Here is a 26,104-nt window from a genome sequence, read left to right on the forward strand (position 1 = left end):
TGATAATGAATTGAAGGATTGTTGAGAGGTTGAAGTGGTCATGCAGAGGTCTATGTAAATTCTTTGCTGTCTCTAAAGTCTGACAGTGAGAAGATATGAGATAAAACATGGGCAAGGGAACCCCCGAAAAGGAGAGACCGGCTTGAACCTGACAGAGGGAAGCCTGTGCAGAACTGTGGGAAATTGAGATTATATAAACTGAGCATTGATAGCAAGGTGGAACAAGCCTAAGGAAGTGATTGAACTGCCCAGAGGTTGACATCCTAAGATTGAACTGTAATACCAGTAAGCTTAAGTGTGTAAGACTGACAGCACTGTGCCATCCACCCATCCACCCATCCTTAGTTTTTTTTAGAGAGACTCTAGAGCCTGTGGGGTTGAACCTGGGGAAGCAAGTTGCTGCTTAAGCCATTTGTTTTTGTTTAATGGTCGAGGTTAATCCCATTTTAGAGTTACGGCCAGTAAGGAATTCTACCAACCCACTCGAAAGTGTCAAAGCTTTTTGAAACTTCTATCCATTGTGTCTACTGCTCGGTACCATGGTAGTAGGCTTCTCAATTCCCATACAAGCAGATACTGTCTTCGTGCAAGGGAGTTCCTTATGGGAGTCCTTGTCCCTGAGAGTGGAGGCACTCCCAGTTAGGTACCACTTGCTCAGACCACAAGGAACGATCTTGCTTAGTGGGCTCACCTCCTTGTAGATAATTATGGACAAATCAAAAGTGGTGGCAGCCAGTGTACCTTTCTAGAGGTGGGCGAGGCCTGGGCTCCAACAGGAGCTTCAGCCCGACCCTTCTTTCGGGCAGGTACCCCCGGATCCGGGCTGCCAAGTGCACAGCGCAAATCATTCCACTGTGCCTGCGCCGCGCGGGCAAAATGGAAAGAAATGGTCAACATGGTTTCCTTTTTCTGTGGGAGCCAGGGATTTCATGGGCTCGGCCGTGGTGGGGGACACTAGAACCAGGCCTGACCCCCCCCCCCCCTCCCCCCATGCTCGGCTCTATCCATGAAATCCCTGGCTCCCCCAGCTCTAGACATTTCCATCTGTCGTGATGCTGAATGCCCATGTGCTTTGGAAGACTGGCTCTGTTGTGTGGTCAGCTGGTACCTTGGTTAATTGTGTGCCGACAATTAATTTAGTATTCAGTCATCGTACCTTCCGTTCTCTCTGCTATAGGGTAAAGCTGGATTTACAGCACACGGCAAAAATAGAAGACGCAATAGCGATACATTGCTTCCCCGAGCACGTTTGTGGTGGTTTAATGGAGGGACTCATTAATAATCTTTTCTGTCAGACCCTGCGTCCCCATCGGCCGGAAGAGCTGTAATTTGTTGACGCGTTATGGAGCTACAAATCAAATGTTAATTTTAGATGGGACAAATATAAAATTTGGAAGGGTCCCAGGCTGCTGTCCACGGCTCCCCCCTCGCCTCTGATGGATCCCCGCGTGTTAACAACGAAGCACCTTGTGCAGGCATATGTTGGCAAAAGACCGTCCCTGGTAAAGAAAGTGAGACCAGTGCCAGTATCTGCGTCACGTGTGTCTGGATGCATAAACGCAGCCGTCTCGAACCAGTGTAAGAGCTGTGGCACTCTGCTAAGCGGGAAAGCCGCGAGCAGCGATGCGATTCTGTGCTGCCTTTGTCTGCTCATTTCTGGAATGCCCGGATCGTGATGGGCTTCAGCGGTACTAGGCATGTGGTATGGGTAGGCTCGGCGGAAGCCACCAGTTGCGTTGTCATTCACCTTGTGGTTTTTGCTAAATCAGGACACTCGTGGAGTGAATGCGTGGGAGGACGCAGTCCCCGGCTCCCCCAAACTTTTTTTCAGAGGGTGGACGCCGTCCCCCAGGGTATTTTAGAGGCCGTGTGTAAAAGAAGACACTTTAGTATCTTGAAATTATGATGTTAAGTGCGACCTGGGATTTCGAACCACCGTCGCCAGGAAAACGAATGAACTAAAAGTGAAATGTCATATTTCTGGAGTGCACTCTCCAGGGTAAACATTGACATCAATTCTTGTGGCTTAAAACGTGCACACTTTAAAAAAAAAACATTTTCAGACCCTATTAAAAGAAAATGTTTTTTATATGATGATTTTATGAAAGGCAAATGTCCATTTACCTGTGAAACTTGTATGGTTATGCAAAGCCAATTGAATTAAATGTGCATGTCTCACCTTGATATAACTTCTATTGATGTCGCATCCCATTGCTATTTGAATGAATTCCACTTTTGTTTTTAGGTCTTGACCCCCATATACGCAGTGTATAAATTACATATCTGGCAAATGGTCCTGTGGCAGAAATACTGTGCGCTTTTGGGTACATAAGTTCCCCCCCCCCCCTTGTGCCTCATAGATGTATGATGTGATATACGTGTAACGGCATACTGCTAGTAGTCGCTATATCGTGTTGAGATGTACAGTTGTACCAGCCTTTGAGATGCATAGTGCTTTGTGTCTGGATGATGTATGTTGCGGTGCATGGTAGAGTTGAAGGGATGGTGCTTTGAATATAGGTTTCCAAGCAAGCTGCGATTGGCATGCTGGACTCTTGCACTTCAGTGCCAGTGGCGTGTAACATAATTTGGGGGACCCCTTGCGAGCCATGCTGAGGGGGCCCTCGTCCCAACTCTGGAACAAATCACTGATTGCACTACACTCTGCGCCAGCCTAGATTACCATGCTTGTGCAATACGCACAAACGTGCTGCTGCAGGGTTACACCGCACACTGCATTAGGAGAAAGATATACATGGGTTTTAATGCATAATACAGCATCTAAAAATCCAATACATACAAGTCACCAACAGTGCACAGGAACATTAGTTCTTTACTCAATACTGCTTTGTTATTAAAAGTGCCATGCCGCAATGAAAACATGTCCAACTAGCTGCACAATGTAGACCAGTCTAAACATGTAATAACCTAATACATTATAGCATGCCAGGCCACATTTAGACATAACTAGACTGGTTGCACCAAAATACCAGTCGAAGCAATAACACTTATGGTTTTTTTTTATCAGATGCCCAGAAAAATATACAGTGCTGCAGTAAGGAGCGGCTAGACTGGCAGCATCCAAATGTCAGTCTAGCCAGCCAATTACACTTAGCGGGACTGCTTTATCAGAGATGCCCAGTTAAAAAAAAGTTAAGCCAAAGTAAGAAATTACTAGACTTGCTGACCCAAAATGCCTCCCTAGCCACTAATACCACATAAAGCCTGCTTAGCCTGGACATGGATGAACATTTTGATTTATCGCATAATCCCCTCCCCACTCCCATCTGCCCCAATCCTTAAAAACAGCGGCCCAGAATGACCTCTGCATCCCTTTGCCTTGCCCCATAGGTAAGTAAAGGAATAAGGAAGAGTGGGATTAGGAGTAATGAAGATTACAGATAACCAAGCCATGCATTACCTCCATGTCCCTCTACGTCATCCCAGTACTTGTGTGTGAGTGAAAGTGCCTCATACTGAAGTACTGGGATGAGGGAGAATAGGGATATGAGTAATGAAGATTACTAATACTTAACCAAGGGATTAAACGCAAGTAGTGGTGCAACACCATTGAGCGGACTGGGCTTCAGACCCTCCCCACCACCCCATTGACATTTTGGTCTATGTTGACTCGACCTGGCTGACCTACAGAACTGGTGGTGGACAGGACACAGATGTTGAACGGCACCTGGGTTTCGCTGTTAACAAAGGCCCAACAATTACTAAATTAAATTTTTCACTGTTAGTACCTGCATTGAAATGCATAATTCTTTAGGCAATTGAAATCTTGATGTGGGTTTAGTACTTGTATGCCAAAGAAGTGATTGGAAGGGTAGAGAGGGGGCAGGCGACCGCTTAGACCGCTTATTCTTACAGTAGTCATAAGTTGGTGCTTTCAGAGGTAAAGGAGTGAGTTAACTGCTTGTAACATTGAAACAGCACTAGAATAGTCTCGCTATAATGCATAAAGAAATTAGATGCTCCACATAAATACGTTTTCCCTTCCTGCACTGCCTGTGCAGTAAGCACATCTTCCAACATTTAAAGGGTTTGCACCCCCCTGAAATTTAGCTTTTGTTGCACCCCTGAACACAATCGCACACTCTTCAACATACACACACCCAGCCACCCATAAGTGTGCCCCCTTTCACCATAAACTTGCACACACGTCTTGAAATTGAGGGGAGCACTATTACTTCAAAAAGAAACCAATTTTTTTTTTTTTAAAGTGACTCCGACTTCATAAAGAAATTATTTCCGTTAATGACCGAACCATAATGGAAATAATTTCTTTATGAAGGCCGAGTGACTTCAAAAAGTAACTATTTCTTTTCGAAGTAATATAGCTCCGCCACCCCCATGACATGGAGGACTCCAACCTAGAGGCCTCCATGTCATGGGGTGGGAGGAGCCCTCAGACTTCAACAAAGAAAGTTTGTTTGTAGTCAATCTGCCTTCGTAAAGAAATTGTTTGTTGACTCGACCTGGCTGACCTACAGAGCTGTTGCTGGACAGAACAGGACACGCGTGTTAAACAGCACCTGGGTTTTGCTGTTAACAAAGGCCCAGCAATTACTAACATAAAGCATTTTACTGTTAGTACCTGCATTCAAATGCCGGGGAAGTGATTGGAAAGGTAGAGAGGGGACAGGAAACAGCTTAATCTCACAACAGTCCATAAGTGGGTGCTTTCAGACTTGAAGGAGAGAGTTAACGAATTGTAACATTGAAGCTGCACTAGAATAGTCTGATTATAATGCATAGTTGCCCCCACAAAAATAAGTTGGCCCCTCCCCCACCGCCCGTGAAGATCCACCCCTCCCAATATTTGAAGGGTTAGCGCTCCACCCCTCACCCTGCAAAGGTTGTGTTATGGCCCTTGAACACAAGCACACACACCATTCAACATACACACGGACACCCAGCCACCCATACATTTAAGGGTGCACATTTGTACCATACACTCACACATGCACATGTCATGGGGTTGAGGGGAGCCCTATTACTTAATAAAGAAATGGTTTCTTTTTGAAGTCACTCCGACTTCATAAAGAAATGCGTTCCATTAAGGAACGCACCATAATGGAAATGTATTTATGAAGGCAGAGTGACTTCAAAAAGAAACTATTACTCAAAGCGCTCCCCCATCCAAGACATGGAGTCCTACAGCCTAGTGGCTTCCATGTCATTGGGTTGGTGGAGCCCTCGGACTTCAAAAAGAAATGGTTTCTTTTTGTAATCAATCTGCCTTCATAAAGAGAGATTTCTGTTACAGAAATAATTTCTTTATGAAGGCAGAGTGACCAAAAAACCAAGCAGGTCATGTGGTGGCCCCAAGTACCCTCATCCTTTCACTAATCTAACAAGAAAATGAAATGTAAGAGCGGATTTTGACCAAAATTGCTAGTCTCGGAGTCAACCCAAAAACTAGTGTATTCATTAAGGCCTGGGACCTTTAGGTACTAGATGCCCCCTTGCACTAGGAACAACCCCCCACCACCCCCCCACACCTCTCCCCCGCCTCCCCGTGGTTATTACTTTTCAGCATAGCCCTCTGGACTTGTTGTCTGCCAGGTGCGCTTCATCCCACAGCAGAACATGTAACTTCACACCGTGTGCCCCAGCAGAGGGGGCGCTCCAATATATTTTCAAAAAAAGCGCACAGGGGTTTCACCCCCTGCCCGTCGTGCATCCTAAGATCCCATGTTATGACCTTGCACAAGGCAGGAGCTCAACTGTCTAACACTAAAACCGCCGCAATATAGTGTCCCCACTCATGAAGGGACACTAATGGTATATGAAATTCAACGTGCAACTGTAGTCACCATTAAGTGCACGTTAGTCGCCGCCCCCCACGTCATGGCGTTTGGCTGGGAGGCGGCCTATTTATATGGCAACTAAGATGGCGGCCGACACTGAACGCAGTGCGGCCTCCCGTCATTTTTCAGAGAGTCTTGTCAGGTAAGCCGTTACTAACTGCCCTTTGGAATGCTCCGAGGTAATTTTCTTGGTTTTAAATATGACTACTTAGACCAGCACACCGTCTAACCACGGGGGGAGCCGGACACACATTTTCAATTTGCTGCATTTATTAGCTGACGGATTGCAAATGTACAATCGCCACACCGAAACACCCAGCTCGCGGTGTGCTTCAAATCACTTCCTCACGGGCCTTGCCTTAACAGGCCAGTAACTCGGTGTTTCCACAGTCATCCTGCTAATGTGGGGGGGGGTAACCGTACTTGCTCACAGGGCCTGGCATTGCACTCGGCACCTGCTGCTCACCTTCTTAATGCAATTCTGCCTTGTCCTCGTACTCTGGAATAGGTTTTGATTTACCGAAGCGTTAAGAGGGGCTTAATTCCAGCACCATCTAAACACGCACAGCTACTCTGTAAATTGGTGCGCTGCAGGCACTGTGTGGCGTCTACCTGGGGGATATCCAGTGCACATTGGTCACCCGCCATATCGGCTACACCACGGCGCATTTAGCATCCTAGCAGCGCATGTACTATTCGTGGCTTTAACCTATAGCCTGAACGGGTTCCCACATACCCTTATGCTACTAGGGCACCAGTATGCTTCTGCCCTGGGGTCACCCATTATTGGCCTTATTCCAATATGCTCCTCCAACTATCATCATGTAACACCCTTAAGTGGGGCCACCTTGGATACAGCCCCGCCTTACCACAGCCACCTGACCTGGCCCTCCCACCCCACTGGGCATGCTCACACATGCCACAACACCCACATACTTAACTGATCTCAACGCTGTCCCGCTGGGAACCACAGACCTCATCCACCCCTACATACACAGGCACATCGAAACCTGCACTTGCAACCATGAGGTTAATAGAAAATAGAGGAGTGGGAAACGGTATCCTCATTTTAGGCTGGCAAGACCAAATAGGCTGGATCTATACAAAGTCTACGGAAAGCAAAAGTGCAGAAAGGCATTGTGAAATCTTCAGCAAAAGTAGAGGCTGTATAATGGCGTGCATGCGTGCACCAGATTCACCTGCACAGCAAAGATCTAATAATAAGGCAAGGGGTTTGGCCTGTATCTGACGAGCAATTCAGTAACTTGATATGATAGGACATTTATAACGAGCCTATACATAAGTGTTTCGAGGCGCCACGAGGCAAGGGAGGGTCAACAGAGGGAAGACAGACCACGATCTTACTAGGCCAGGTGTCATTCAGATCGTGCAAGTGCATGGGAAGGGGGAAAAGGAAAAGTGTAAGGGGGAAGGGAGAGGGGGAAAGTGCAGTACATGGGATAGTAGATTAAATAGGATAATAGAAAGGCAAGATGGTGGCAAGTGCAGGTAAGAGTAGACATGAGCCTTACTCATGCATGATCAGCCGGAAATGCATATATTACTATTTTTGGTCACTTAGGCCCTTGGTTCTTTGCATTGCACATTTTAGATGCTTATGACCCCGTTTAAATGAAATTAAAACAAACACTAAGAAATACATTGCATATATTGGAAGCATAGGGCACTGTGTATTTAACATGCAGTGTTTGGTAGCCTAGGGTACTGCCCTCGGTGGTGAACTAGGAGTCTGATTAAGATGAGACATAGTCAATGGTGTTTAAATAAGAAACGCCTATTTATCCCTACCGCTATGACGGAATTTCCCTACATAACAAACTAAAACTAATGGTGCTTGTCAAATGTCCGAAAGAGAGAGTACATAGTGTTTGGACTAAGGACTATCAAGCACTACTACTTAAACAAATCCAGAGCAATAGCCTCTATCTTTGGGTTTCCCTTTGCCCAATTACTGGGATCTTTCCTACCGAGGTTTTTAAGTTATTCAATGTCTCACAATGCAGTCTTCCCACACCTATGCAGGTTTTGAATGGCTTGTCTCAAATCTTTATACAGTTCTGCCACATCCCATTCTTTGAATAGAAAAGGTCATTTTTAATGCAATTGCACCATTTCTGATTTGGTGTTGGAAAATGTTTCTTTGGTTTGGGCATGTGAACTCTCCTCGTCTCTGTTCCCAGTCTTGCTTTTATGCTCCCCCAAAGCTCTTTAGTTCTCAAATAGACCTGTTTTAGTGGGGGTCTCTGCTGGACTCATGTCTGTTCAGGTTTTCCTGGCTTCTGTAACCTTTTTTAGGCTTTTACAGCCTTGGATACAGGTGTTCACCCTTCTGAGCAGCGTTACCTCTTTGGCAGTGTCTGCTTCCATGCTCTGCCCTGCTCGGCAGCTGATGCACCGCTCATGCAGCGAACGCAGAACAATGTGGTCACTCCACCAGGCAAGACAGTTGCTGTAACATCTCCGTCTCACTCCCTTGACTTCGGCTTTGTTGCCATCTAGGACTCCAGCTTTCCATCATCTTGCTAGAGATCAGCTCACTTCCCAGGCTACCGATGGGTCCGCTGTCTAGTGTGGTTCTGCTCCTCCAGGATGTCTTCCCATCAGAGGCTCTGTGTATGATTCTCTGTTCCGTGCAAGTTCCTTGTTTGATGTATGTCATCACAAGCTAAATGAATGTTGCTCTTCTGACTGGAGTTCAGGCGAGATCCAGTGAACCTTCAGATTCCTAAAGCCAAAGAGATTGAAGAAATGTTACTTCTATTTTGGACTCTTAAAATAGTAAATTTTTCTGGTTCCCATGTAGGCAGACAATGTACTCTGGACTGGGAGTTCCTTACTGGAATAGGAGTCCTTGTCCCCCAAGAAGGGGTGCGGGGGGTCATTCCCAATGAGGTCCCACTTTACTAGAACCCTATGGAGGGTCTTGCTTAGTGGGCTCTCTTCCCCAGTCTCCAAGGGAGTGGCTCCCCTCGGGGGAGAAGGGACAAATTGTCTCATCACACCTTCTTGCAAAGGCCCCTATTGCCCCCTAATAAACTTCTCCTGCCAATCCTGCTCCACTTTCTAACTGTTCCTTCACTATCCTCCCAAATGCCATACGGGTTACTCCTCCCTCCCCATATCCCACTCCAAATACTTCAATTTCAGCAACATCCCATCTATTCCAGCAGCCTCCTCTTCTACACCTGCTCCCATTACTGACTTCATAGTTGGTCTCTGAAATAATTGGTGAACTGTTCAATTTTTTTAATTTTTTTTTTGTTGCAGGGATTGGGCATTCCAGTCAGCAAAATCTGGATTGCCCCACGGGATGCTGCAGCCCTGGGTGACCTTCACATCGACTTTGCCTCTTCATCGCTATCCCCTCGGATCTCCAAAAAAACACTGGTATTGGTCTCCTGATTAGCAAGGATACACCCTTGGCATCCTTTCTCATCTAATTTCACTCCCTCCTGCCTTTTCACAAATCAATGTGACTCCTTGTTCTCACTGATTACTATTCTCCTCCACTACCTTCAACTGAACATCCACAACCTCTTTTGATATTTGCTTCTTACTTGAAACTCCTAGCTAATGTCCCAGTTTTAAGTTGATGCACTGTGCTCAGCAACCACTGGTTTTGGAGAGTTGGTGACTGTTGGTGATGGTAGGTATTCATGGGAAGTTACCCGAAGGCACTTCATGCTCCAGTGTTCTCCAGCATGGGGTCTGGCATGGATTCACATGCTCATGAATATTCCCCGTCGTCAGGCTGGGAATCCTCGGTAAAGAAAAAACCAGTATCAGTTTCGTTTCTGATCTGTCTTTCGTAGTAATAACCAATCACTGGTCTCTGCGTCATACTGACCACAGCCAATGACTGCCCTCTACCTAAGCACCGCCTCTGGCAGCCATCTTCAGATTTTTACCGCACGTTCATGTGTTGGGATCCTCGTGCTATTGCTCTCGAGCGTTAGTGCTATTTTTTTCGCGCTTTTTCACAAAAACTTCGATTCTTTCGGTCAAAAGAGCCTCAAGCTCCACCGATCCTACATCCGATCAACGGGGACCCGTGTCGGATTCATCTGTGCCCCTCAAGGGTGAAGATTTCGTCGAGCTACGCTTCGGAGGACTCCAGAAGCTTCTCAGGCCCGGTCTCGGAGATGGCCCAGGAGAAGGGAAGCTCGACGCCCGGAAAGCTGTTCAGGGCCTGCCCTGGATGCCAGCTGCAGAACGTCTTCAAGGAGGACGAACACTCTTTCTGCCTTTACTGCCTTCATGGGGACAAGACGCACGTGGAGAAGGACTGTGCGTTTTGCGGCAACATGTCGGAACGGACCATGAAGGACCGCCATCAACGTCACGCCAGCTGGCTGGAGGGTAAGAGCCCGTCTGGCGAGAAGAAGAAGAAATCTGAGCGGTCTTCTAAGACCTTTGAGGGCGCCCCGGCGACGGGGGCCCAACATAAGGCCAAGCACCGCGAGTCCGCTGGCACCGGGAGCGCCGAACGGTCGGGCTCTACGGGCGCCAGGCAGGGCGCACCCTCCCCGGCACCATCAACCACGAGCCAACGCTCTGGGTCGGGTAAGAGGAAGGCCGAGCACCCGGCGAAGCTCCTGGAGAGACCCCGGTCGAGCTCTAAGGCAGAGGAGGAGCGTGGCAGTGCCCCCTCCCTCAAGGATAAGGCGGTGAGCGCACCTAAGGTGGTGAAGGCCTTGATCCATTCGACCAAGCCCTCTATCGAAACGGTCGCGGCGGCCCTGGCCCAGCCTGTGGAGGCTGCACCAGTGGTGGCGGCCTCGGGGCCCAGAATCTCCCTGCCTCCTCGGAGGGAGTCTTCTTTCGTGCCCATCGATAGGACCCCCGTGAAACCCTCCGTGGGGAAGAAGGGGGGGCAGGGCGTCGGCGTAGATTCGGCCTCAACCTCAGAAGAGGAACTGATCGAGGTCTTAAGCCACGGCCTAGGCGTGGAACAAGACCAGCCCGTCGGAATGGGCCCCGACGCAGGTGACGACGACGACATCGTCGAGGATACCGACGGGGCCCCTGCTCGCCCGTCGGATTCCCCTCTGCCAGCGCCGCAAGACAACTCAGCGGCCATTTTGTTGGCTATACAGTCCTTATGCTCCGAGATAAGGACGAGACTACCGTTACCGACGGAGGAACCTCTCCCGTCGGGGGATCCAGAACCGGGACCTTCTGGTGTTCCCCCTACCAAGAAAAGAAGGATTCATCCACCGCCTCCTTTTCAACCGTCGCGCCCCGTCCAGCCCTCCTCCCCGTCCACCCGAGGGGATGATACGGGGACTGACACGGCAGCGACGGGTACGGACGACGAGGCATACGACGAGGATTTTCCGTCGTCGCCTCCCACCAGGGCTTCTCCGCCCGACGAGATTGGATCGTTCCACTCCATGATCGCCAGGGCATCCGAGCTTTTCCAACTCTGCCCTGAGGAGAAGAAAAAGGAAGGCTTCCTTTACCAACGGCGCGAGACCAAGAGGAAGACGGTCCTCGCAGTGCCTCTGTTGGACGACATTTGGGATGAGGGCCTTTCCCTCCTCAAGAACCCTTCCACGACGCCAGCGAAAAGAGACCGGTACGAGAAAAAGTACCGGGTCCCGGACTCGGCCCCCCTATGCCTCCGGGCGCAGCCTACCCCGGACTCCGTCGTCTCCGCGGCAGCCAGGAAGAAAGCGGGGGGGGGTGCGGCCTCCACGTCGACTTCCCCGCCGGACGGCGAGGGAAAGAAATTGGATGCCATGGGGCGCAGAGTCATCTCGTCGGCGGCGACGACGATTAAAGCGGCCAACGCCTTGGCTATCGTGGCCCGCTACGACAGGGAACTCTGGTACAAGATAGCTCCCCTGCTGGATTTTCTGCCGGACGACAAGAGGGCGGAGGCCCTTGAGATCCTGCAGGAAGGTGAGGTGGCCTCGGACCACGCCATCACCGTGGCGACGGACATCGCCGACACTGGGTTCCGCCAGATGGGCAACGGCGTTTGCCTTCGACGTCGCGGATGGCTCAAGGCTACGGACTTTCGGCAGGACGTCCAGACCAGGGTCCTGGACATGCCCTTCGACGGGAACAACCTGTTTGGGAAGACAGTGGACGATTCCCTTCAGGCCATCAAGGCGGATACTGAGACGGCCCGGGCCCTTGGAGTACTGCAGCAACGGCGGACGCCCTTTCGGAGCGGCGGAGGCAAGGGCGCCTCCAAAGGTTCCGGCGGCGGTTTCGCTTCCTACCGTCAAGCGGCCCGCTCGTCGTCGCAAGAGGCCTACAGAGGACGAGGCAAGTCTGGCGGACCCCGCCGTCGTCGCCAAGGCGGCAAGGCCGCGTCCAAGCAGGATTGAACCGGCCGTGGGGTCGGGCCCCCACCGAAGCACCCCGGTGGGAGGCCGGCTGGCGGGCTTCGTCAGCGTGTGGGAGTCCATCTCCACCGACCGTTGGGTGCTGGACGCCCTGGCCCGGGGCCACGCGCTCGAGTTTCAAAGAAGGTGCCCGCGCGTCCCCCCCGTGGCCAGGAAAGAACTTCACGTCCCTCAACTTCTCCTGGAGGTAAAGGCGATGCTCAGAAAGGGCGCCATCGAACTCGTCCCAAAGAGGCTTCGGGGCTCCGGAGTCTACTCGCGTTACTTCCTCGTGAAGAAGAAGACGGGAGGATGGCGCCCCATCCTGGACCTGCGACGCCTGAACAAGTTCATCAAGGCGCAGAAGTTCCGGATGGTCACCCTCCAGCACGTCCTGGGTCAGCTGGAGGAAGGAGACTTCCTATCGTCGTTGGATTTGGAGGATGCCTACTTCCACATTCCCATCCTAAAGGGGCACCGAAAATTCCTCAGATTCGTGGTCCAAGGGCGTCATTACCAGTTAAAAGCCCTTCCCTTCGGACTGCGGTCGGCACCCAGGGTTTTCACCAAGTGCCTCGCACCGGTGGCGGCGCAGCTGCGCCGCGAGGGGATTCACGTCTACCCCTACCTGGACGACTGGCTCATCCGCGCCAAGACGAGGGAGCTCGCCGTGGTCCACACGGCAAGGACCGTCCAACTCCTCACGGACCTGGGATTCTCCGTGAACTACGCCAAATCCCACCTGGTGCCCGCGCAAGTCGCACTGTTTCTGGGAGCGAGGCTCGACACAGTGTCCCTTCTGGCCTCCCCGTCGGAGGAGAGGACCAGGACCATCCTGGGCAAGGTGCAACGGATGTTGGTGGCCGACGCGGCCAAGGTGAGGTCCATCAAGTCCCTCCTCGGGATGATGTCTTCCTGCATCTACCTCATTCCCATGTGCAGGCTCCGGATGCGCCCGTTGCAAGAGTTCCTGGATGCGCGCTGGATCCAGACGACGGGCAGCTTCGAGGAAAGGATCAAGCTCGACGAGAGTTTCCGACGAGCGATACGGTGGTGGGGCACCCGCGCGCATCTGACGGCGGGCATGGACTTCCAGACCCCAGCCCACCAGGTGACTGTGACCACGGATGCCTCCCTAGAAGGGTGGGGAGCGCACACCGAAAACCTGCACGCAAGGGGACTCTGGCTCCCGACGGAGAAGTCCCTGCATATCAACGTCCTGGAGCTCCGTGCAGTGTTTTGGGCCCTCAGGTCCTTCCTTCCGTCCCTCAAGGGCAAGGTGGTGAGGATCTTCACCGACAACACTACCACCATGTTTTACATCAGGAAACAGGGCGGAACCAGGTCCCCAGCGCTGTCCAAGGAGGCGCAGGACCTGTGGCATTGGGCCGTCGCCCAAGGGATTCTTCTGGTGCCGTTTCATCTGGCAGGGATAAAAAACACCATCGCCGACTCACTCAGCAGGGAGCTGCGCTCGTGCCACGAGTGGGAACTACGGCAGGATCTGGTGGATCGCCTCTTCCGACGGTGGGGCACACCCCAGATCGACCTGTTCGCGACGGCGACGAACACCAAGTGCCGGAGGTTCGCCAGCAGGTTTCCCCAGACGAGGAGCATGGGCGATGCTTTCTCGTTCCCCTGGGAGGGCCTGTTCCTCTACGCGTTCCCTCCCTTGCCTCTGCTAATCCGGCTCGTCAACCAGCTCAAGAGGTCACGGTGCAGGATGATCCTCGTCGCACCTGCGTGGCCGAGGCAGATATGGTTCCCGGACCTTCTGGACTTGTCGGCGTCCCCGCCAATCAAGCTGCCGGCGGACGCGGATCTACTCTCCAGGGAAGGAGGCGCCATCCTCCACCACGACCCGAAGTCGCTGAACTTGCAGGCCTGGCTCCTGCAGCGCTAGAGTTTGGAGGATACGACATACCGGCCGATTGCAGAGAGGTTCTTGCAAAGGCCAGGGCGTCCTCGACTCTTAAATGCTACGGACACAAATGGAAGAGGTTTTCTGTCTGGTGCCAAGCACAGAAGATTAACCCTCTACGGATTACGGCTCCCCAAGTGCTGCCGTACCTGCTGACGCTGGCCAAAGCTGGTCTGGCACACGCGTCCATCAAGATTCATCTTGCTGCGATCTCCCGATACACCAGAACCACGGGCCGGACGTCCTTGTGGTCTCATCGTCTGGTGAAAGAGTTCATGAAGGGACTGTTCAGATCGTTCCCGCCGGTGAAGGCTCCGGCCCCGGCGTGGGAGCTCAACGTGGTGCTGACCAAACTTATGGGACCTCCGTTCGAGCCTCTGCACTCGGCCCCGTTGAAGTTTCTATCGTGGAAAACAGCTTTTCTCGTGGCCATCACCTCCGCACGACGAGTGGGAGAGATCCAGGCCCTTTCCTGCAAGGCCCCGTACTTGACTTTCCACGACACGAGGGTAGTGCTCAGGACGCACCCCTCCTTCATGCCCAAGGTACCGTCGGACTTTCATCTCAACGAACCCTTGGTGTTACCTGTGTTCTTCCCGTCGCCTTCGTCGCCGGCTGAGAGGACTTTGCACTCGCTGGATGTAGCTAGAGCGCTGAAGTTCTACGTGGACCGCACGAAAGGTTTTCGGAAGACGTCACAACTCTTTGTGAACTTTGGACCTGTCAATCAGGGGAAGGCTCTCTCGAAGGCTTCCATCTCCAGATGGCTCTCCGGCTGTATCATGTACTGTCACCGGTTGGCAAACCGACCGCTGCCTGGCCGTCCGAGAGCCCATTCCACCAGAGCGATCGCAGCTACCACGGCGTTCCTATCTGGTGTGCCCCTGCTGGACATATGCAGGGCTGCTACGTGGAGGTCGACGCACACCTTCACGAAATTCTACTGCGTCGACCGGGATTCCAGGGAGGAGTCCAGGGTCGGCCAAGCAGTGCTGCGCAACCTGTTCGCCTGAGGTGAGCCTGGTGAGGAGGTAAGATGCTTAATGTTGAGTTGATGTGATGCTTAATGTTGAGCCTTTGCCACCTCCCGTGGTTGTGCATGTGTGTACTGCTATGTATTCTTTATTCATGAGCATGTGAATCCATGCCAGACCCCATGCTGGAGAAGGAACAAGTTACTTACCTGTAACTGTTGTTCTCCAGCATGGGTCTGGCATGGATTCACATGCGAACCCTCCCGCCTACCCCTCTGCGGCTCTTCACTTGGTCATACTGCCACTTCACGTGCTTCCAAATCTGAAGATGGCTGCCAGAGGCGGTGCTTAGGTAGAGGGCAGTCATTGGCTGTGGTCAGTATGACGCAGAGACCAGTGATTGGTTATTACTACGAAAGACAGATCAGAAACGAAACTGATACTGGTTTTTTCTTTACCGAGGATTCCCAGCCTGACGACGGGGAATATTCATGAGCATGTGAATCCATGCCAGACCCATGCTGGAGAACAACAGTTACAGGTAAGTAACTTGTTCCTTATAACCCATTAAAATGTGCACTTACCAGAGCATGTCCTCATTTAAAAAAATCTATATATTTTAAATGTAACTTTTTATTGGTTTTTCACAATATTCAAGCCCCTCCCCCATCCCTCACATGAACACTTATTCCTACAACTAGGCAATAGACAAATCTAGCCCATGCACACTGCAACATAGTTACAGGAGATCATCTTGGTACAACGCCTTCAAACATGTTGGGCACGAGAGAGCATTAAAGCCCTTCGGCACATACTTTAAAAAAGGTGACCCGCTGGCCATAAACTACATTGAGGAGTCTCCACGGCAAAGATAGGCCAGACTTGATCTAGCCACAGGTTTATGGACGGCACTGCAGACTTTCTCCATAGTCTGAGCACTGAAGGCTTAGCTGCAAGAGTCGTGTATGCAAGCAGTTTGGGATCAGCCGATGTGCTGTCCTGGGCCACAGCAGAGTGCAGACCAAACGCACATAAGAAGGGGTCCTCCTGTACCTCAATGTTCAAAATTTCTCGAATGAGAATATGTACCTTCAGGAAGAAGTCCTGTATAGCTGGCCAGCTCCAAAGCACATTTAAAAGCATACCCTCCTGCCTGCAACTACTCCGACAAAACAGAAATATTCAGATTACAACAATTGAGTTGGGCTGGTGTCTTATACCAACGAGTTTGTATGTTTACTTGGGTCTCCGCCAGCTCTGAGCACCCATTGCAAAAGGATCTATGAAACAGCGTGGGGTGTGTTAATAACTTTGTACAGATTGGAGACCAAGCCCCTGGTCTCAGCTGTATATTGAAAAACTATTTCCAGGGATGTTTATGATGTAGTCGCTAATTTAAGATTTGAAGGGGGAAGAGCCCAGTGTCTTGTCTGTGTGTATCTCAATCGGTCAGTTATTCTAGCCTAAAGACATTCTTGCATTTCACAAATGATAGAATCTGTCCATTTGAAAATAAATCCCTGATTTTAGTCCACCCTTTCTCCAACCACCCTGTGAAACCCTTGTCAGTCAGCCCCGGTATAAAGTTATTGTCAATTAGTGGGATGTACAGTGAGTGAAATTAAGTAGACCCCCTTCACTTTGAGCAGGCATCCAGGGATGTACATGTAATCGGATTAGAGTACAACCCATGTGGTCGCATGGGCCGCGGTAGCCAAGGTTGCGGCCAGAGGTGTTAACCCGCCTGCACCATGACTAACCAGATCTTAGAGTCCCTCTGCTCTGTAGTATTTCCAAAGTTTGGGGAATGCCAGACCTCCCACCGTTTTGGCTGCGTACAGTGTAGGTGGGGGCAGGATCATTTTTGTAACTACAGATATTTGGCCGAACTAGTCAAGTTTCTGGTTACTCCAAATCCTTCTGTATATCCTTGATCCGGATAGGATATTTGAAACCAAATAGGCTCCCTCCCCCCCCCCCCCCGTATCCCATTTTGGCAGTTTTAACCCCCAGGTATTTCACTGATTTCGAGGCCTATGGCTAAGGGAACCAAAGCTTGAGATCAGCCTTCAGAATTGGAGGTACACGTGGTCCCAGGATCACAGACTGAGTATGGACTGTAAATCCTGATACTGTTCCATATAAGCTCAAGCTCATTTCTTGATCTATCTCTTGAACTGATCGATCGGAATTGGTGACTGAGAGGATAACGTTGTCTGCAAACTAGTACATCTTGTTCTGAATACCCCCAAAGCTGATTGCCTGAAATATGTGTTATTCTGGATTTGTGCTTCGAAGGGCTCCATAACCAGGGCAACTAGTAATGGTGACCGCAAGCATCCTTGCTGGGTACTCCTACCCAGCTGGATTGTTAGTCCAAAAACGACCCTATAGAGTGTATAGCATGTATATTATATTGGCCGAAAACCAATAGCATCATGTGAAATGTGTGACAAACATCTCAAACACAGAACCGTCGAGGGAACCAGAGGGCGTCCATTTTGTGAAACTATTCGCCATTTGCTTTTTTCTTTTCTGTCTAAACCACTTTGCAAATGTATTCCATGATTCAAGCTCATACATGGTGCGAGGCCACAGCTTGCATGTTGAAAGATCAACCCAGACAGGAATGCCAAACAGTACAGAAATGCATTGTTTTCCTCCCTCACAAAGCCCTTGGAGGCAAGCAGAAACTGCATATAATCAGCGGCCCATGTGTCTGCTTGTCTTAACAAAGCTGTAGCAACAGGAAGTTGAAGCATGAATTGTATTCTTTGAGGTCCTCCTTCGCGGATCTGCCTCAGAACTGTCTGACACCTGGATCACGAATAGAAATGGGTAGATAACGTACTAAGGAATGTGTCTCTTACGAATATGATATCCTTGCTGAACAAGAGCTTTATGTTACCCATAACAAAGAACTGTGTCTGCAAACTGTTGCTAGAAGAAGTATATTTAGACTGAATAGAAACTTGACATAATGTGTCATAATTGTCAATCACCGAACCCTAGCCTAAAAAGATGCATTATGGGTGGTTTTGATTTGCCTTCAGAGATTGCCTTTCTGTATATATGTTGTTGCTTGAGCGATGCTCACTATCTTGCGTCTCACAAGGTCTGGGTGACGCACGTTGCGAGGCGTTAGACCCCAGTCGGCCAACTGAGCATACTTTGAAATAAATCATATCACTTGGAAAATCGAACCTCGTGTCCGTCATGTCACTAGTATATGGTGATTGTGCATTAGTTTCTATATGCAGGGGTTTTCACGGCCTAGCAGGATCGGTTTAGTTAAAGATCCAGGTGTTGATGGTTTGACAGGATCATCTGAAGAATCTCTGTGCCAAGATTGATCAATAGTTCCTCCAGGAATCCCCATTCCACCCTGTCCAACACTTTCTCAGAGTCTAGCCATAATAAAAGGATTGTCTGTTTTCTACCCGATTTATCCACCAGATCTACTACCAGTCAAATGTTAACCATAGTACTACTGCCAGTTAAGTAAGGCTATTGGCCTATACGATGAGCATACATTAGTGTCTTTCCCTGCCTTAGTGGTCAAGATAACTTGGGCTTCCTTCATTGAGTTTGGCAGTTTCTCACCGCTCAGAACCGCATTAAAGTCCGCCAGAGGTTTAGCCAGGATGTGGCCCAGGGATTTATAGAAAGTAGCAGCGAGGCCATCGGGCCCCAGTAATTTATTCGATTTTAACTATTTAATGGCCTTTAGAACCTCCTGGGGCTCTATCAGAGAACCTAAACAGTGGCAGGTGCTAATTGTGGCAACTCGACCATGCTTCGGTATGACATTTGATTTTCCCTGGTGGGATTGCTTGAGGTTCATTTAGGGTTCCTGGAAGAACTCCCTTTTCCTGGATTCCTCACCCCATTCCTTTCCCTGATTATCCATCACTGTGTGAATGAATGAGTGGTTGGTTTGTTGCCTCAAAAGATGGGCTAACAATTTTCCAGGTGTATTGCCCTGCTCAAAAAAGCTATGCTTTAGCTGGAGCAGGGTACTGTTTGCCCCTTTGAGTCATTAAAATCCTCAGCTGGTTGCTGGAGGCACTGAGAAGCTTAAAATGTCATCTATTCGTGCCAGCGCTATAAAGTCCACCTGCTCTATTAACTTGGGATATCCGCCCTTCCTCTCCCTAACCACAATGTGTTTCAGTGCTGTGGCACTAATAGAATGGTACCCCTGGCAACTGCTTTCAGAGCATCCCAGTCGGAACCCTCGGCAGTATCTTGAGGGCAGTTGGACTCCAGATGGTCACGGATAGTTTGCTTAAATGATTACAATCAAACAGTCCCGCAATATCTCTGGAGTGATATGCCATTGGCGAGAGGTACAGTTGTTGGACCAAGTCCTAAGTTTCAAAATTACCATATTATGGTCAGTCATAGTCATAGGTTCCATATCCAAGGACAATACTTATTGTGCAATGGTCGAGGATTCAATAATATAATTCATTGTCGAGGCTGAGGTGTGTGCCTGTGAGATATAGGTGTTTGAAAGGTCATTGAGGTGAAATGTTCGCCAGCCATCTATTAAATTCATGTTCTTGAGCTTGTGAGATGCCATCCCAACTGTTGAGTAAGCAGTTTATGCCAATCTATCCCTGCTCCCATCCATCAGCAAATTCATGTCTCCCATAAATAGTAACTCTCCAACCCCCACTGTTTGCACCTCCAGCAGACTGATTGTTTCCTGAGAGGAGTTTGCTGAGTAGGAAGAGATTAAAGTAAGCTTCCTCCCACCAATATATATCTTGCCTCATTGTCTTTCTTCATTATTATATTCCTTAAAACCCAAATCTTTCTGTGTAAGTATTGACGCACCCACCCAGAGGTACTGTAGTGAATAAAATCGAATCCGGAGTCTACGCTGCTCATCAGGTAGCAAGTGTCTCTTGAAGGGCTACTATGTGCAGCTGCAAGCGCTTATGTTCCCTAAAGAGCTGAGACCACTTGCATGGTGTGTTGAGACCCCAGACGCGTATAGTCCCTATGTTAACTGATAATGTGCACAGTCTCCAATTGTCAGATAGTAATGCCATGACTGCAGCTTTCATTCACCAGGTTATCAGCGCATCAGTTTGCATGTACAAAGAGAGCAATAATACGTCCCCAAACCCCCCGCTCCCCCACCCCCCTTCCTCTGTCGTGTCTATTAGGCTCATTACTCCCTTCCAAGGCCCCTGTGTAAACGCAATATGCCTTCCTTTCGGCTTTATGCCCATACTCTGAAGATGTTCCCACCTCCTTCTCACTGACCCGTTCAAGGCTGCTGATAATACATTGACAGCACCATTCGAAGATATAACCGAAATACCATCAACTGCTCCCATATCAACTTTTCTAATGAAACAACTCTATTCCAACCAAAGCCATAGGCTTCATGTGCTTGACGGTCCTCTACTGGCTTCACGTAGCACCTGTCTGATCCCAGGGTCACTGATCAGGTATTTTCTTCCCTTAGTGTACAGTATTCCCCTACCCCACTCTTGGCTCAGGGACGCTAGTACTGAAGGCGAACATCCAGCAGCCTGGTCCCCTCCTCAAGGGTGAACCATGTGAAAATTGTCCTTGATTTTGAGCTCTAGACCAAAGGGGTAGAGCCATTTGTATCTTGAGATCTGTCGTAGTTCTTCCATAATTGTCCTCAGCAACCTCCTCTTTACCAGCCTGGCTTGTTGAGACATCCTGAAAGATCTGAATTGTGAAGACTTGGAACTGGACACGGTCTGCCTTCCTGGCCTCATTCAGGACCCTCTCCTTCACTTTTTATTAATGGAATTTCACACCAATGTCTCTAGGCTGACTGTTTCCATCTCTTTTGGGACTGACTCTATGGGATCTGTCTATTTTGATTGGGCCCAGAGTACAGTTGGCCATGACCTTGAGAGAAGCCGCTGGATGCACCCCTCCGTGGAGTCCTATTCTCCTTCTAGAAGGAATTTTATCTGAAGGTTGTCCCTCCTTGCCCTGTTCTCGAAATCATCACACTTGGTTTGCATGGCCTCGTTTGTGTCTTTCAGAGCAGATACTTGAATCCCTTACCTCCCCCAGAGCTCTCTGGGATCTCTCTTATTATGGTCAACCCGGCCCGCTTGGCTCCGTAATCTCTCTTCTGTTTTCCCCAATGGATATGAGCATTTCTTTCCGGAATCCCGTTATCTGAGTGTAGGTAGTCTTTGATTTCCTGTTTAAGTTCGAGGGCGCAAACCACGCAGTCCGGTGTGAGTGTCAGTGTCGACCGCAGAGTGAGACCCCAACGATGCCCCAGCCATCATGTCCCAATGTCTGGTGGGCTGTTTAGGAGAGTGTGCCAGGTATGCCTGTATGCTCGCGTTTCTCGTCTTCCGTGAGGGTTTTTGGCATAACTCTTAAGGAGTTGATCAGATGGAGCCTCCACCTCCCTGGCCTCTCCTCATTGCTGCCTGCTTGCCCCCCTCACACCTCAACCCCATAGGCGATGGAGGCATTTGTCTTCTCCCTCCACTGGGCTCCCAACAGGCAGGCTATTGATGGAGTGATCATTGATGCAACTGGCTGCGTGGGTTAAAGTGCCCCTGGCCCCACTATTCTCAGTTGGGCCTCATTGTGGCCTTGTTGCCCCGCTGGGCGATCTATGTGCGGCCGAGAAGGGGATAGAGCATAGCCCGTGCTGCACCCGGGTGACTAGCAGCGTGAGACCTCGGCTGTCTCCCCAGGCTCCCACAGGGCCCTTCTCCCAATTACCAGGCTCCTTCTGGTGGTGGGGCTTTACAACACAAGGATGCAGACCCGGGCTCATCGTTCCACTTTAAGTGGGTTGGGAGTGAGGGGGCCAGGCAATGGCCCACCACCCGCCGCTTCTCAAGAAGAAGGGACCCTTTGCCTCTTAGCCCTGCCCCTTTTTTCGGTGCTCGAGGGTTTGGCGAGCCCCCACTCACCGCGCTCTGGAACGATGGTGGATGAGGCGAGCCGAGGCCCCCGCCCCCGGGGTGGATCACGTGCTCTCCAGCCTCCTCTCTCCATAATTCGGAGCATCAATTGTAGTTGGCGCAGGGTTTCTTCCAGCTTACACCTCGGCAGGGCTCGTCAGAGTTGCGGCCTTCGATGGCTGCAGTGGCCATCTGGAGGGAACCTCGGGGCACACTGCTCCTGTGAGCTGTCTTGCTGCTGCTCTCTGCTCTGCTGGAGGACGTTGCCGGCCCACTGGCTGTTAATCTCCTGTTCCTACAGTCGGAACACCACTTTGGCTTGAGCTGTAGGTAGTCTGTCGTTACTTGTTGCCTATTAGGGGCGTGAATTTTGGGCAGTCAAGTACTAGAGGGAGGACAAGCCTTTCTGGAGGAATTGTAGCAAATGTTTACATTTGTGCCTTATTGCTCATTGGTATAAGGCAGGACAAATGTTCACAAATGTGTTGCTGTGTGCCCCACTTCACAGCCAGTACAGGGTGTGGCATGGAGCAAGTAGGTGGTAATTTCTGGTGAAATTTGGAAAGTAAGCTGTGAGTACACTAGGACCAGTGGGCTGTAAATCGTGAACAGGCAGTTGGGTAAAACGACTGACAGAATGGAGGAATCTAGCAGAAGTGGCGGTGGCGCAGACCATATGTCAGCCGTCCATGTTCTTTGAAACCCCTAGGGTCACTCACTTTATTGTGAGAATTATGGATAGAGCTATTTGAGTTGTACATACGCGCAGACCCAGGGTGGAAAAGCATTTCGTCACACAAAGAAGTTGCCCATTTTGAAGGACTGCTTGGGACCAGAAGGTGTGTGGTTACTGAAACCTTTGCTTCAGAGTGGATGAAACACTGATGATGTATGTGCCATCAGCCTGGCCCAGTTGGACACCCAAGTTAAAGGAGAAAGTAAATACGATTTTAGAGCGATTCCATTTTTTTTCAAGGAAACAGAACAGTCATAAGAGCATCGATAAATTGAGTGGATTTGAGTTTCATTGCAGCAACTTGAATTCGAGCAAATGGATGTAGAACAGGTTTTGAACGATCAAATACTGACGCACGCATACAACAGGAAGATTAAGGAATGCCCATGGACAGCAGGAACCCAGACTTGGCTGCCACCATTGAGATTGCTTGCGTCATTGAAGTGGCATAAATGAACTGTAAGAAATTGAAAACCGAACCAGAGATGCCAGTATGCAGTGTGAGAAGCTAAGTATTTGCCAGTGTCGCAAGGATAGAACAACATAGAGTCATAGGGCAGAGAATGCTTGTAATGGGGAAATGCCATGTTATTGATGTGGGAACAAAGGGTATTTTGTAGGGATACATGTTGCCTGGCATATTTGCTTTGTTTTATCGCATGCAGCTTTCTGGATTGAATGGTGGGAGTCCCCCGATCTCATTAGCCCAGTAGGGTGGTTGATTTTCCTGGCACTGTACGTCCTGAAATAATGGATGCAGTACTCGCCTGAATTCATTACACCAATCGGTTCAATTTATTCATATCCACAAGATATCATTTCATAAACATTTTCATCATAAAAGTTTTTTGACTTATAAAACACATCAAACGCACAGACCCTTTATAAACCACAAGGCGGAAGGTTACTGTATGTGCTTATCGTTGGTAAATCACAAACCTATCACAATTTACAGGTGACCTAAAATAAAACCTAATACTCAACAAGTGTCTCTGAACACCATAGCCCAACATGTTTCTGTTCTTTTTTTGTCATAAATGGCGGAGGTTCTTCGGGGGAAATCTTTAGAATGCAGATTCCTTCAGCACCAATAGTAAAGGGTCAGAAAACATCATGAATGAGATGCAGGTAAAAACCTCAGCATAGTACTTGATCTCTGGCGCATTCCCTCTTTGGTTAGTCGCCCAATACTCGTAAAAGCAAGTATCAAAGTAGATAATGCTCACATATAGCATCAGAACACATCTGAATGTTCAACTGGTCTGATGGCACATCCGTTATAGCCCACAAGGTACTGGAAAAATCACTTGAGTCCAATAATGCTTCAATTGCTTATGTAAAGTCCAAAAGTGCATCAATCACTCGACTGATAACGGACCAACACTCAACAATGCAAGATTTATGTGCAGGTTGCATTATATCTACCTCCTCTTTGTGTCTGTGTAATTTGGTCCACCCCTGACCATGGAGTTAGGTTGTTCTAACTACGGGTACTTTTTCCTGTTTTTTATATAAGGGAGTCCTCCGACACATTTTTGGATTTTTTAAAATATTTTTTATCCTTTATCAAGGGACAATCCCGTCGGCTTTCCTACAAAGTAATGCAACTACCTATTATGACTAAAAACATTTAAAATGAATTAAAGATGTAGTATTTACTAACCTCTATTGGAACCTGAAGTCATCACGTCAAAAATCCTCAATTGCCTCTTTCTTCTGTATTACACTGTGTAAAAAGTGGGTTTGTATACAGTCGTCTTGACTTTGCTCTTTAAATATCAGTCCTACAAAAATATTTTATGCCATTATAGTGCCCTCTTTTGAATTTTTTTCTTTTTTAGACAATCTAAAAGCAAATGCTCAATTTGGCTTACCCTAATTCGTAACTCCTAAAGGTTACTAGTCACGATTTCATTGACGTCAAATATATACTTGAGCCTGGTCAGTTTGTGCGCTCTGCAATGAATACAGCATATATGTTCAATCCTCATATCTTATGCAATTGCTACTAGATGTTGGATGAATAAATATTTGCTTACCCTATCGTGTTGTCAAACCTGGGTTTCCCGTTTTACACTGCAGTCAATAAACTGTTGTTTCCTCAGTTTAAATGGCGGTAAAAAAATGTGAACTGTAGTGAATACCAGAAGTGATGTGAAGTAGTGCTTGTTCCCGCTACTCAATACTTTCCGCAAAAAGTTAGTGCCATCTTGGGTAGGACAAGTTCATCCCTAGTAATTTAAGGGAGAGTTTTTATGCCACTCTCAAACGGTCAAGTGACATTATCTGGGGATGTGATGCTTTGGCCATGTGTAAGATGAACGGAATTCTCTAATTTTATGAAAATTTCTGCATGTCATTTACAACTTCAATTCACCATTCATAAATAAGATGTAGTATTCTTTGTTTAGTTTCAAAGATACCTTACAAAAAGACAAACCTTCATATACACTACATATGACAAGCACATTACTACTTTAAAAACAATCACAATATGAAACCATCATATACATTTCACCCACATTTTAAATGACTATCAAAGTTATAATCTAAAAACAGGGACAGTTTCTCTCTATCCATTATAACACTGTGTAGGCGTTTTTTAATGATTGACCTCTGCTGATACATGGCAATATGCACTTTTGTTCATCTGTGTTAAGACAATAGGCCCCAAATCACCACTCTTAATAGATTCATACTGGTGTACAAATGGACCAAACAAAGTCATATATTGGGCCCAGTGTTCTATATTCTGTAAAAATGTTTAGCATTCTCAAGCGGTTTCTGACACATCTTTCTTTTTGTAAAAGCTTCATCTGTGGACCAATTAGGGAAAGAATTTGTAGCTGATTTATCCTCCGCCTTAATCTAAATGCACGCACTCCCCTGCTTGGACATTGTCTAAGATAGGCTTGAGGCTGAAGGTAACTATACACAACACCTACCCTGTGTATATGATTATGGAGAGATTCTACAGGTGTATAAGATCAAACCAAATCTGTTCATGCTTTTTGGTCTTAATGTGTCCAATTTTCGACTCGTTGCTCCACAGAACTGGATTTCTGATACTCTAGTCTGCCAAAACTGTTTGTTAGAACATGAAATAGCAGGGATGGAGATGTTGAGGAACGTAGCGTTGCCTTTAATGCATACTCTCTTTATGAGGCTTGCTGAGTGGTTTGTGAGTGCCTAATGGAGTGCTTTCAGGGATGTCGGAGCACGCTAGGGAAGTTGGTTGTGTTATGCTATCTTTCATTTCTATAGAGCCTACTGCCATAGTTCATGTCAAAGTGCTTTTGCCTGTCAGAGGTAAAGGAGTATCATTGAACAGTCAGTAGTGGTAGGGACGTGCAAAGTTGGGTAGATAGT

General features: G+C 48.7%; 1 protein-coding gene across 2 annotated transcripts in view; it reads left to right on the forward strand.

Moving 5' to 3' along the window:
* The window catches only part of GALNT2 (polypeptide N-acetylgalactosaminyltransferase 2), a 762,087-nt gene that overhangs the window by 145,172 nt on the left and 590,811 nt on the right, over positions 1–26,104 (forward strand). Inside the window, exon 2 of one of the 2 annotated variants that reach the window (XM_069606911.1) lies at positions 9,108–9,227. The exons of the other annotated variant lie outside the window; for it this stretch is intronic. Coding sequence (XP_069463012.1) covers positions 9,108–9,227 — 120 coding nt within the window. The remainder of the gene's footprint in view (positions 1–9,107; positions 9,228–26,104) is intronic. 2 annotated transcript variants of the gene reach the window in all.

This window comes from Ambystoma mexicanum, chromosome 4p, assembly GCF_040938575.1.
Source record: "Ambystoma mexicanum isolate Mex_15411 chromosome 4p, UKY_AmexF1_1, whole genome shotgun sequence".
In the NCBI taxonomy this organism is placed as follows: Eukaryota; Metazoa; Chordata; class Amphibia; order Caudata; family Ambystomatidae; genus Ambystoma; species Ambystoma mexicanum.